The sequence below is a fragment of the Zootoca vivipara genome, chromosome 12 (genome assembly GCF_965207765.1).
Source record: "Zootoca vivipara chromosome 12, rZooViv2.hap1.1, whole genome shotgun sequence".
NCBI classification, from domain to species: Eukaryota; Metazoa; Chordata; class Lepidosauria; order Squamata; family Lacertidae; genus Zootoca; species Zootoca vivipara.
The window spans coordinates 54205874-54218416 of record NC_142595.1 but is presented as its reverse complement, the minus strand read 5'-3'; the positions used below and the strand labels follow the sequence as shown (position 1 = coordinate 54218416).

Here is a 12543-nt window from a genome sequence, read left to right as displayed (position 1 = left end):
GGAAGGAGGCATGGACCACCCGCTAGGAATCCACCGCCAATGCGAGATCTCCTCCGTTTCTTTCCTGGCGTTGTTTTGACCTTCACGATCATATCAGCCGCAGAGGAAAGCAATTATCAATACCTGCGTGGATGCAACGCTGAGGCCAAATGCGTCTCTCCATTAAAATGCACCAGAAGAATACAGGAATGAGTTGCGACCGGTCGCAAAATAGGGGATGTTGCAGAGACACCCAGCAGGAAAGCAGTCCCACCCGGGGCCACGCTCGCCCCTTGCACCTGTTCAGACTCCAGCCCCGAGGCCGAGGGTCCCCGGAGGGAGCAGCATTGTCGTGGGGGAGGGGCCGACAGAGCCAACGAGGAAGAGGAGGAGGGGAGCGCATCCCCCTCTCCTCCCCCTCCTTCCTCTTTCTTTCATTCTCTCCCTTCCTCCTTCCTTCTTTCCTGGCTCGCTCCGCCCCGCCGCGCCGCACAGCCCGGCCTGGCCCGGCCCGGCCTCCCCCCCCCCCCACGACGCACCGGCGCCTCCCTCCCTCTCTCGCTCTTCCATCTTGATCTTTGCCCCCCCCCCCGCGCTGCCGAGAATCTGCCCCCCTTTCCTCATCTCTGCCCCGCATCTCTTCCCCCCGCCCCTCCGAGCGTAACCCCCCTCCCTCTCTTTCTTTCCCTCCTCCCTCTTCCTTCCTTGCTGACCTCCCCCCCCCGCCGCCGCCGGGAATCTGCCCCACTCCCCGCATCTGTGGGGCTCCCTCTCCTCCTCCGCCCTCCCCCCCCGCACATGCTATGGAGTCCCAGTGCGACTACTTCATGTATTTCCCGGCCGTGCCCTTCCCGGCGCGGGAGGTGCTGCTGGGCGAGCCCGGGCGCTACCGGGCGCTGCCGCGGCGCAACCACCTTTACCTGGGCGAGACGGTCCGCTTCCTGCTGGTGCTTCGCTGCCGGCCGGGGGGCGCCGGTGGGGAGGGTGGCGGGAGGGCGCCCTGGGGGGAGCTGGCCGGGTCCCTCTCTGCCCTGGCCAGCGTCAGCCCCGGGGCCAGCCTGGGCGGCGAGGCGACGCTGGGCGGAGAGCCCGAGCCGGCCCGCGAAGACGACGACGACCCGGCCCCCGGGAGCCTCTTCCGCGACTGCCGAGCGCTGCTGACCCACGGCCAGGGGACCCCCGGGAGACCCGCCGCAGGAGTGAGGCCCGGGGCGGACGCGGGTGGCGGGGTGGTGAGGCGGAGTGCCTGGCGGGAGGGGGCAATCTGGATCCGGCCCGCTGATGCTTCCCTCCCGGCCCGCGCAGGTGCCCATGGAAGAGCCCATCGTGTCCACGGACGAGGTCATCTTCCCCCTGACCATCTGCCTGGACAAGCTGCCCCCCACCACCGTCAAGGCCAAGGTGAGACCCGGGCGGGTACGGTGGGGCGGGGCGGGGCGGGGGCGCACCTGGGTGGACACCCCACCCCACCCCACGAAACACACGCGGATCGCTTTTGCGCCCCCAGATCGTGGTGACGGTTTGGAAGCGGGATCAGGAGAAGGCGGAGGTGCGGGAGCGCGGCTACCTCAGCATCCTGCAGGATCGGGCCCCCTCGCAGACCTTCCGGGAAGAGCAGGGGGCTTTCAAGGCGCAAGGTGACCGCTCAACACCCAGACCCCACTCCCCGGCCCCAGCGCCTCCCGATTGAGAGGAATTGGGGGGGGTCCTCCTCCAAACAAGCCTCCCTCTCTCCACCTGCCTTCCAAGAAATTCCTCTTAGGTGCGGGGCGGGAGTCACCCTCTGACCTTTGACCCCCTCCCTACAGTGAGCACCATGCTGACCGTCCTGCCCCCTCCGGAGCTGAAATGCCAACCCCTGAACGTGTCGGGGAAACACTTGACGGTACTAAAAGGTGCGGGAATGGGGGGGAGCCAACATGGGGGCATTTGGGGGAAATGTGGGGAGCAGCTGGGGCAGGGGCAAGGAGGGGGCAGGGGGCCTCTCCATCATCCAGGGACCTGCCGATGGCCATGCTCTGCCCTTTCCGGTGGGTGGTGCCCACCCCATATGTGTAAGCAGGGCCATTGGGGAGGGACATCCTTTCCCCCTCCAACTGGAGGGTCTCTAAGTGAAGGCTGGGGGCAGAAGAACCTCAGCAGAGCTGTGCACCTGCCTGTAGGCTCCTCAGGCCCAAGGTCTGGCAGACCACCTAGAGCCCAGAGTGAAAGGAGGGCCCTATTCTAGGTTCCTCCTCTCAAGATCATAAAGAGAGCCATGCCAAATGAGGTCCTAGGCCAGCATCCTGTCCTCACAGTGGCCAAATGCCCCTTGGAGCCAGGAAATCCAGATAGACTGTCTCTGGACCTGGAGGTTCCATTGGAGCATCGGAAGAGGCTGCTGGATCAAGCACACTGGTGTCCTGGAAAGTCCAGCTCTCTCTCCACACCCAACATTCCGGCTGCGATGATGGGGGACGCCAGGCTGCTGATCCAGGGACTCCCTTGGAGGAGTTGAACTCCTGACTAGAAGCCACCAGTCGCCCTCTCCTCCTCCATGAATGTGTCCAGTCCTTGTCTAAAGCCATCCAGGTCGGCGGCCATCGCTGCCTCCTGTGGGAGGGAGTTCCACAGGTTAATGAGGATGCCATCCTTTGCAAGAGCACCTGAAGATGTTTCCCAAAGGGTTGTCTCTTTGGATCCCAGGACCTTTTCCCTGCCTTTAATCTTTTGCACACCCACCCTCTCCCCCCCACCCCCAGTTTTGAACGCAGCCTCGCAGGAGGAGCTCTCTGTGTGGGATGTGCGGATCCTGCCCAATTTCAACACCAGTTACCTTCCCATGATGCCAGATGGGTCCGTCTTACTGGTTGATGATGTCTGGTAAGGGAAAAGTTTGGGGCAGGGCAGTCGGCTGGAGCTGGTGACCCCCCCCCAATCTGCCATTATTGCCTGGAAATGCCTCCACTTAATGCAGGGGCTTTTGACCTTTGGTCCCCACCCTGCACTCAGGTCTCACCTGTAGCTCCTCGAAGCTGTCACCAGTCTTCAATTGGCCAGCTAAGACAGGTGAGGTTGGCTGGTGGGTCTCAAACCCCCAGAGAGTTAGGGGCTTCCCCTGTGTGTGGTCAGACTCTGGGAGATTGAGCAGAGGGGATCGAGAAAACAATTTCTGCTCCTGCTGTAGACGAAGATGGTGAGGGGCAGGTGGGGCTCGGCCATCTGGGAAGGGAGCCCATCTAGGGGAAGGAAAACTGCCTTGCGGGATATTTGGGGGGGAGAGAAATGGCTAAGGAGCAAACCCTATGCAAATCCAGAGTGGAGTCCCTAAGATGCTTGGATGGCTCCTTGCACTGGCGGAGGAACAGGGGTGCAGGGGAAGTGCACCGCCCCCAGTGGACGATCCCAGTGGGGTACCATCATGGCTGCCCCACACCTGCTCCCCACCCCGAGCTTGAAGCTCCGCCACTGGCGCTTTGTATGCCTCCTTCCGGCAACTCCTGCAGCCCGGCTGGTGGCAAACATCTTGCTCTGCTTTCCTTTGAAGCCCATCAGTGAGGCCAAGAGGTGGGGGGGGGGGTCTTGTCATCTGGGCAGCCCAGGATCTCCAGATACACAGCCTTGGGGAGGTCACTTCAGTGCTGCTGACGCAGATTACTCAGGATTGCAGGGGGTTGGGCTGGATGACCCTCGGGGACCCCTCCAAATTCTTCAACCCTACGATTCTACAACCTTGTGACTTGGCTACGCTGGGGTGGGGGCAGCGAAGTGGGACAGGGCAGCTGGAGGGATGGAGGCAGGAGTCTTGGGAGGTGGGGGCCTCTTTCCTCCCCCGCTTACCCCTCTTTCTCCCCCTTTGTCTCCAGCCACCAGTCAGGTGAGGTGTCTATGGCCTCCTTCTCCCGGGTGCCCTCGGCCACAGCCTCCTGCCCCTGCTCCCTGCGGGCCCTGGAGGAGCAGAACTTCCTCTTCCAGCTGCAGGCCCCCGAGCAGCCCCCGCCAGACAGCGCCAAGGAGGTGAGGGTCTGCGCCACCCGGCTCGAACCCACCCCCACTGCGGGGATTGCTGCCACCTCCTCAAGGCAGACCTGGGGGGTGGATAGTCTTGTATGAAAATAAGGGGATCTTTGGTCCAGTGGTACATTCTTCTTAAGTTTCATATGCAGTACAAAAGCAGTACGTTTAATGATGCCCGATCTATTCAACTCTCCTCTCCACAAGTTCTGGGGTTGGGGTTGGAATAAAGGTATCTTCTGTCTTGTTTAGAAAGGAAGCAAAGTTCACCGAAAGTGTGTCTCTTCGCAGCACATTTCGTTCCCCTTCTGGGATGAGGGAGGCGTTCTGATCCAGCCCCATTCCAAATATAATTTAGCCAGATTACAAGGGGGATTTCTATAAATTGCTGCCAGTATCAGGCTATTGTTAATTGCGCTGCTGATTTTTAAAAAAACATCAATTTCTGCATTGACAAAATAATGCAAAATAATTTTATTTTATTTTTGTTGCTTCGACTCAGACCAACACAGCTACCTACCTGTAACTCTGCATTGACAGTTATTGTTTAAATTTGAGTCTAATGATAACAAGGCGAGAGCCGAATTGGAAAACATACATTTATTTATTTATTTACAGAATATGGATAGGTATACTTTAAAAACGAGTGCAGGAGTAAGGCTTCTTTGTGTTGACGAGATGAAAGTTTGTCCACCTCAAATTAGACTTCATATAAATGAGAAACATGGACAGCTTCTCTGTTGCCAAAACATGAGAAATGCAACACGGGAGCTGCCTCTGGGCTCTTTGGGAATATACAACCAGAAACAGTATCCCAGCCTCTCTTCAAGAGCACTGGCTGTTCTTCAACTCTGACAAATATGAAAGATCAGAGAAGAGAAGGGATTCTTTGTGTCAAGGAGGAGAGGAGGGCTTCTTTGTCTCAAATGAGATTGCCCAGCAAAGGCAGGCTCACGCCTCTCCATGACTTTGTAGACCTCCTTAAGGTACCGATGGAAGAGGCTCATCTATAAATATATTATGGGAAGGACGCCTGTATTCTCTCTCGCTCTGTTGCTTTATAATTTCTGGGTGTCCTGTGATCATACGATGAAGTAGTTCTGTTATAAATCAAGCGTCGCCTGGAGTTGCTTCTTTTTGTATCTCTCATCAATAAAAAATTCAGTGTGGTGCAAGAATGTTTTTGTTCTGAACGTCTGACCCAGAGAAAGAAGTTTGAGAGCCATTGGACTAGATGTCCCTTGGGGGTCCCTTCCTTCTGGGATTCTATGAGGGAGGGGGCCATGGTGGGGAAGAGGCGGGGTATAATGCATGGGGTGGGCGGGACCAGCATGCCTGCCAATCATTTCCTGCCTACCAATCATTTTAAGGGGTGAAACTTACTGGTAATTTTTGCAGCGAGGGGTCTTAAAAATATGTTTGGGTGTGAGGAATCCATATCTCCTATTATTTTTGTGATTGGATGACAGTTAGCTTGGTAAGTCTACATTTGATTAAGAAGCACGTAAACTGTTCTCAGGAAACCAAATAATTTTAATTTTGCCTTCTGAAAGCAACAGGTAATATAAAATATGCAATGCATACTATATAAATAAAAGTAATAATTTTAGTATATAATATAACTGCAAGTACTTAACACTCGTTTTTAATGATCTCTAGTGCATTTTACACGTGTTTTACTTACCAAGCAGAACTAAATTGCTTTAATTTAACCAACATATCTCTTGAATTCCTAAGTCCTGCCACAACTTTTTAGCACCCCTCATTTTTGGAAGTTGGAAGTTGAAAAATGCAGCATGGCCTCATGATTTGGCTGAGATCCCTGCCTTGCAGGGGGTTGGACTGGATGATCCTTGGGGTCCTTCCAACTTCACCATCTCTGGTTTAATCGCAGGGCCTGGAAGTCCCTCTCATCGCCGTGGTCCAGTGGTCAACCCCAAAGCTGCCTTTCACTGCCAGCATCTACACCCACTACAGGTAAGAAAGGAACGTTAAATATTTGGGAGTGTGGTTGGACCCTGAACCCTGAACCTATTTCAAGATAAGTATGTAGAGACTTGGGTTGAAATTTAAAAAATACCTCAAAAAGTCCCCCCCCCCCCGATTTATTAAATAATAATAAATTCCTTGAGAATTCCTTGAGAAATGGAACCAAATGAAGCTTTCGTTTCTAGGGAGAATATCTGCAATCAAAATGAAATTTCTATCCAAGATGCTTTTTTTGTTTCAGGCCTTCAAGTATTTAGTGGCACTCACTGCTTAAAGCAATGGAAAACGGACGTAGCTAATTTAATCTGGCAGGGGGGAAAGCCCTGGACTAAATATAAAATTTTAATTGACATAAAGAATAGGGGGGGGGATTTGGGCTCCTAGACTTGAAAATGTATTACGAAGAGGCTTGTTTATGTTGGATGAAAGAGTGGGTGGAGTAGAAAAACACAAGTGTTCTGGACCTAGAATGATTCGACCTGATGTATGGATGGCACACTTGCCTGTGCTATCACAAAGCCAAAGTTCACAAGAGATTTCATAATCACATGATAAGGAATAATCTATATAAAGTGTGGGTGAGATATAAAGACCTCCGAGAAAGCAAGACTCCCTGGTGGATCTTTCCTATTGAAACAGCTGCAGTTAAAAAGCTAAAGATGAGTAAGGATTGGGGTACATACAGGGACCTCCTTGAAATCAAAGAGGGCTCTATAGGACTTTAAGAAACAGAAGAGGTGCAAAGCTGGATTCCAGACTGGTTCCAGTACTTTCAAATGCATTAGGTCTTTGGGAAAGATAAAGACAAAGTTTTTTTGGAAGGGGTATCAGTATTCGGGAAAGCGGTATTGGGAAATAATTAAAAAGCTAATATCTAGACTTTATCAAAATTTACTGGAATGGGAGATCAAAGATGAGATGGTCAAGGAAGTAATGATACACTAGGCTATTGATATTGGACACAACATTGAAATTCCAGCCTGGGAGAAGCTGTGGAACAAAACTATTAATATTTCAGCTTGCTACCTGATAAAAGAAAATAGAAAAAGAATGCTCTACAGGTGGTACCTGATCTTGCTAAGATTTACAGAGAAGGGTCCAACCTCTGCTGGAAATACTCAGAGGTTGAGGGATCCTTGATCCATATGTGGTGGCAGCATAAACTTGCCCCAGAGTTATGGGGGATGATCTAGGACCAGCTTAGAAAAATTCTCCAGATCATGTTTCCAAAAAAACCACCCGGAAGCTTTTCTACTAGCGATGATTGGAGATGAGATCCCTACTCCTATTCCTCTATATGTGACGGCTGCAGCCAGACTAGAATATGCCAGAAGTTGGAAAGGAAAAGAAATTCCAGCTAAAGAACAATGGCTGCATAAACTAATAGAACCTGCAGAACTCGCAAATCTCACAGCCAAAATAAAAAACCAAGACGGGGAAAACAAAGGGAGAATGGGACAGCTTTGGGGAATATTTTTTAAAAAATGATGCTAAAATCAATCTACAAGTAGGGGTGTTTGTATAAACAACAATTAAATATAATGAAGGATTACAAGGAGAAAACTAGGGTGGTGTTATAAACTGATATGCAGCAAAAACTAGGTTCATTTAAAACATTTTTTTAAAAAAATCCTTCCAGTAGCACCTTAGAGACCAACTAAGTTTGTCATAGGTATGAGCTTTTGTGCATGCACACTTCTTCAGATAGATTTATTAAGAATGCAATGGAAGGGAAGGTTGGGAAGCCTGCATAAAACCATAGCTGTCAAGTTTTCCCTTTTCTCATGAGGAAGCCTATTCAGCATAAGGGAAGTTCCCTTAAAAAAAGGGGAGAACTTGACAGCTATGGCACAAAACTTGACAGCTATGGTTAAAAAAGGAGGATCAGGCATAGTCCTGCAAGAAGAGAGGAGAATAGAGGGCTACTGGACTTGGTCACGTCACAGAGTGACCACAGCAAAGGGGGGCCAGGCCCACCTGCAATTGGCTGGACCTCCGCCCACTTTGTCCAAAAGGTGTTTCTCTCAGTCATGCAGAAATCTTGAGCTGTGATTCCTGCCCTGCCGGGGGTGGGTGGACTAGATGGCGTTTAGGGGTCCCTCTCAACTCCAGGACTGCATGAGGACGATGGACGTTGCCTCCTTGCTGCTGGCTGCCCATCTTGACTTCCCCGCTCCTTGCTGCTGGCTGCCCGTCTTGACTTCCCCGCTCACGTTCCCAGGGACAAAGGGGACCTGTACCCCCAGGTGGGATGGGGCGGGGTGGGGTGGGGCGGGACTCTGCCCCTGACTCCCCCCTCTCTGCACCTCCCTGCCCTGACACTCAGCACAGCTTCCCTTCCTCCCTTAGGCTGCTAAATGCTTTGAATGTTTGATGCTTTCTTATGTTTTTATATGCGCTGGAAGCCCAGCCAGATGGGCACGGTATTATTATTATTATTATTATTATTATTATTATTATTATTATTAGGCTCCCCAGCATCCGCCTGGCCCGTCCCCGATTCGTCATGACAGCCGAGTGCGAGTCTCCGGTCACCCTTCACCGCCGCTTCACCGTTACCTACACCCTCATCAATAACCTGCAGGACTTCCTGGCCGTGCGCCTGGTGTGGACTCCAGAGAGCGCGGCTGCTGGTGAGAGCATGGTGGGCTGGGCTGGATGACCTTTGGTGGCCCCCACCCAAGCCTACCATTCCATAATTCTATGGCGGTCTCTCCTTCCTTGGAGGATCGCCATCTGTAGAGGGTTGGGCTGGATGACCCTTGGGGTTCCCATCCCATTCTACCAGTCTGATTCCATAATTCTCACCCTACAATTCTATCCCTCCTGTTTTGGGGAGCAGGGAAGGAGGGCAATGGGGGAGGCTGGCTGAAGGGGTGGGTGAGAGAGGCAGGGCTGATCTGTGATCCCATGATGACCCTCGAGTTTCCATGATTCTATGAGTCCTGCCTGGAAATATTTTGTTGTGAGATGTTGGGGAGCCATTTCTCATGGATTCTTTAGCTTCGGACTGGATGACCACTGGGTATCCCTTCCAACTCTATGATTCTCCGGCCAGGAAGAGTTGTGGGGGGAGCCTTGCCACTCTTGGTCCTGGTCTTGAGCATGAGGAAGTGGGTGACATAGAGCTCCTTGGCTATGCTCACAGGGAATAGAGCCTCCAAGCTCAGGGGCAGTCTCCCCGCAAAAGCGTAAGCTGGTGGTTTGCGCTTGGGGGCTTCTCTGGGGCACCTCGGGGGGGACACGGCTGCTGCCCTTTCCTTTTCCTGATGCCCCCCAGGCAAGAAGCTGTCCTGCGAGGAACGGCGCGCCATCCAGGACGCCCAGGACGCCATCGTCTGCCACACGCCGCTCAACAACTTGGGGTTCTCCCGGAAGGGCAGCGCCCGTACCTTCTGCGTCACCTTCCAGGCGCTGCGGGCCGGGTTGTACGAGGTAAGAAGCCCCTGCGCACCCCCACATGCTTGCACCCGGACTCTGGGCTGGGCTGCATGGCCCGGAGTGGATTCTTGCAACTCGGCAATGCTGGGGTTGACCGTGGGCAGATTCAGGACAGGGAAAAGAGAGAGATAAGATCATCTTTATCGTCATTGTCCCCTTGCGGGAACAATGAAATGACTCGGTTACCACATCCACTTAGATAAAGCTCAGATATTCCACATAATCCAAAATTACTACAAACTACTAATTAAAAAAATGCAATACGATACAATATAACAAGTAAAATAAGATGACTTCAAAGTCCAGACTTTCCATTTAAGGCCAAAATCGCTCTAGAGAAGAAACTGTTCTTGAGACGGCCTTTTCCACGCAGCACTGTTAACCTGTGGAACTCCCTCCCACAGGAGGCAGGGTTGGCCACTAACCTGGATGGCATTAAGAGAGGATCGGACGCTGCATGAAGATGGACTTCCCTTCATCTGTCCCAAATCTTCACAGCCCCCTCCATGCACCTGCTCGACCCTCTTTTAAAGCCATCCAGGTGTGGAGACGGTCTTTCTTTTACCTGTCCTGAATCTGGATGGCCAGCGCTGCTTCCTGTGGCAGTGAGTTCCAGAGTTCTACTCTTGCAAGGTGGCCCCACTTGCTAGAAACCACAGGAGGGGAGAGAATTGTTCTTGGGCTCGGATTTTGCTTGTGGGAGCCTCACAATGGGCACCAGGTGAGAAGACGATGCCTGGTCATCTCTCACGGATGCTTGAGCTGAGATTCCTGCATCACAGGAGGTTGGACTAGAGGACCCTCAGGGTCCCCTTTTGCCCTAGAACACTATGGTTCTAAGGTTCTGTGACTGGATGGGCCCCCTTTGCAGGGGCGTAGCAAGGGGGGTGATAGGGGGTGACTCTCGGCGCACCCCTCCCTGGCCCGCCCCTCACCTCCGCCCGCACAGGCGCCACACCTGGTACCAGCTGGGCTAGGAATGCCACTGCCCCTTTGGCCTGATCCAGCAGGCCCTTCTGACGTCCTTCTGGCAGAGTGGAGATGGGCTTGTGGGTCTGCAATTGGCAACTCTGGCTCTGAATGGGACCTTGCTGGTGTCTGCACTCGGGGTGGTGCTGATGGGCAGACGAGCCGTTCCTTCTGGACCTGCTGAGCTGCAGGGGGTTGGACTGGATGATCCTCAGGGCTCCCTCCCAACTCTACAATCCAGTGCTACTGTATTTGGAAGCAGAAGCAGCTGCTGCCCTCCTGGCCTCCCCACTCTGTTTGACACTTTCTTTCTCTCTCTCTCTCTCTCTCCCCCTCCCTCTCTTTGCTCCCTGGAAGCTCTCCCAGCACATGAAGCTGAAGCTGCAGTTCACCGCCAGTGTCTCGAACCCACCTCCCGAGGCCCGGCCTGTCTCCCGCAAGAGCAGCCCAGGCAGCCCGGCTGTCCGGGAGCTAGTGGAGCGTCACCAGGCCAGCCTGGGCCGCTCGCAGAGCTTCTCGCACCAGCAGCCGGCCAGGGGCCACCTCATGAGGTGGGTGCAGGAGGGGGTGGGGCTAGATGGCCCTGTGGGGTCCCTTCCAATGCTACAATCCATGATTCTCACTCTTTCAGGGAACAGGAAGGGAGGGTAATGGAGGAGGCTGGCTGAAGGGGCAGGACTCACCTGGGATTCCTGCATTGCCAGGGGTTGGGCTAGGTGGCCCCGTGGGGTCCCTCCCAACACTACAGTTCTGTGTCCTCCTCTTTGGGGAGCCGGGAGGAAGGGTAATGGAGGAGGGCGGGCTGAAGGGGGCAGGCAAGAGAGGCAGGGCTCCTGGGGTCTCCCCCCCACCTGCCCCCCACTGAGGCCTCTCTTTCTCCCCACAGGTCAGGCAGCGTCATGGAGCGCCGAGCAATCACTCCCCCCGTGGGCTCCCCCGTGGGGCGACCCCTCTACCTGCCCCCCGACAAGGCTGCTCTTTCCCTGGACAAGATTGCCAAGCGGGAGTGCAAGGTGCTGGTCGTGGCTCCCGTCACGTGAGGTGGGGGGGGGGAGACCCCACCCCCTTACCCTGCCCTCCTCAGAAAGGGAGACCCTGCCTCCTGCCTTGCAAGGGAACAAACCTCCTGCCTCCCCCGCCCCCCCAAACCTGCAAATGCCCCAGTGCTGCCCCCCCATGGAATAAAAACCGTGCATGACCCAATAAATGTGGGGGGACCTTTCACTTCTCCCTGCTGTTCCTTTTGCCTTGCGGGGGCTCAGAGCTACAGCACCCCCATGAGACACCCCCTTCACTGTGCCATCCCCCGCTCTCCCTCTACCAACATTTGCTCCTTCAAAATGGGGGGCACATACCCCCAACCTCATTGACTTCATCCTCCATGGTGTGTGCGAATGAGGCCAAGCATCGGGGGGGGGCAGCTCCCCCAATTGCCCCATGCTGAGGATCAGGAATCAGCTGCTGCTGCTAAACTTTGGAGGTTGACGGTACACCCACTGGACAGCTGCATTGCAGAGGGCTGGACTAGATGACCCTCAGGGTCCCCCTCAACGCTAGAGATCTATGGTTCTGTGACGATTCTGTGCTGCCCCCTGCTGGTAGAGGGGTACCTTTGCTGCTGCGGATCTTCTGGATCACACTGGATTGTGCCACTTCTGAGGACTGGGAAGGGGGCAGATTTCCCTTACCTCCCCCACCCCATTTCACACTGGCAGCTGCTGCATCCACGGGAGGGGGGTGGGCAGGCCTCCACCCCAGCCCCTCCTGCCATCTCAGGCCGAAGGGCCCCGTTCCATTGCACTTTATTTAATTTTGTTTTTATTTATTTAATTATTATTTGCCTCCAAAGCATCTCCGACTCCACGTTGTGTGTTTTGCAAATAAACTGCGCTGGCTGGGGGAAAGCGTTGGTGTTTTTTGGGGGGGGTGTTGCAGGACTGGGGATCCATTGCTCCAAGGAAGGACGCCCAACGAAGCTGGAGGCCGGGTGACTCAGGACAGATGAGAAAAAGCCCTTCTTCACATCCTGCAGGAGGCCAGGATGAGGCCCAAGTTGGATGGCTTTAAAAGATGAAACAACTTTAGGCAGGAGGAGGGAGCTAGCGGTGGCTCCTGGCCAGGATGGCTCTGCTCTGCCTCCACAGCTGGAGAAAAGAATGATTCTGAATGGGA

The 12543-nt window shown here is 54.0% G+C and overlaps 1 protein-coding gene across 1 annotated transcript; it reads left to right on the top strand.

The window, feature by feature from the left end:
* Window positions 1-578: 578 nt before the first annotated feature.
* TRAPPC14 (trafficking protein particle complex subunit 14) lies at window positions 579-12275 on the top strand. Its single transcript, XM_088656022.1, has 11 exons — window positions 579-1178; window positions 1285-1380; window positions 1487-1616; window positions 1788-1874; window positions 2721-2841; window positions 3825-3975; window positions 5867-5949; window positions 8431-8594; window positions 9242-9396; window positions 10729-10922; window positions 11258-12275. Exons 1-11 carry the CDS (start codon window positions 783-785, stop codon window positions 11409-11411), a joined length of 1731 nt encoding a protein of 576 aa, XP_088512148.1. The 5' UTR covers window positions 579-782; the 3' UTR covers window positions 11412-12275.
* The last annotated feature ends 268 nt before the right edge of the window (window positions 12276-12543 follow it).

Bases quoted from the DNA above. Each gene is read 5' to 3' on its own strand.
- TRAPPC14 (XM_088656022.1), top strand. From the start codon at position 783: ATGGAGTCCCAGTGCGACTACTTCATGTATTTCCCGGCCGTGCCCTTC. The intron at 9,397-10,728 runs GTAAGAAGCCCC...GCTCCCTGGAAG, and splicing joins TGCGGGCCGGGTTGTACGAG to CTCTCCCAGCACATGAAGCT. The intron at 10,923-11,257 runs GTGGGTGCAGGA...TTCTCCCCACAG, and splicing joins GCCAGGGGCCACCTCATGAG to GTCAGGCAGCGTCATGGAGC.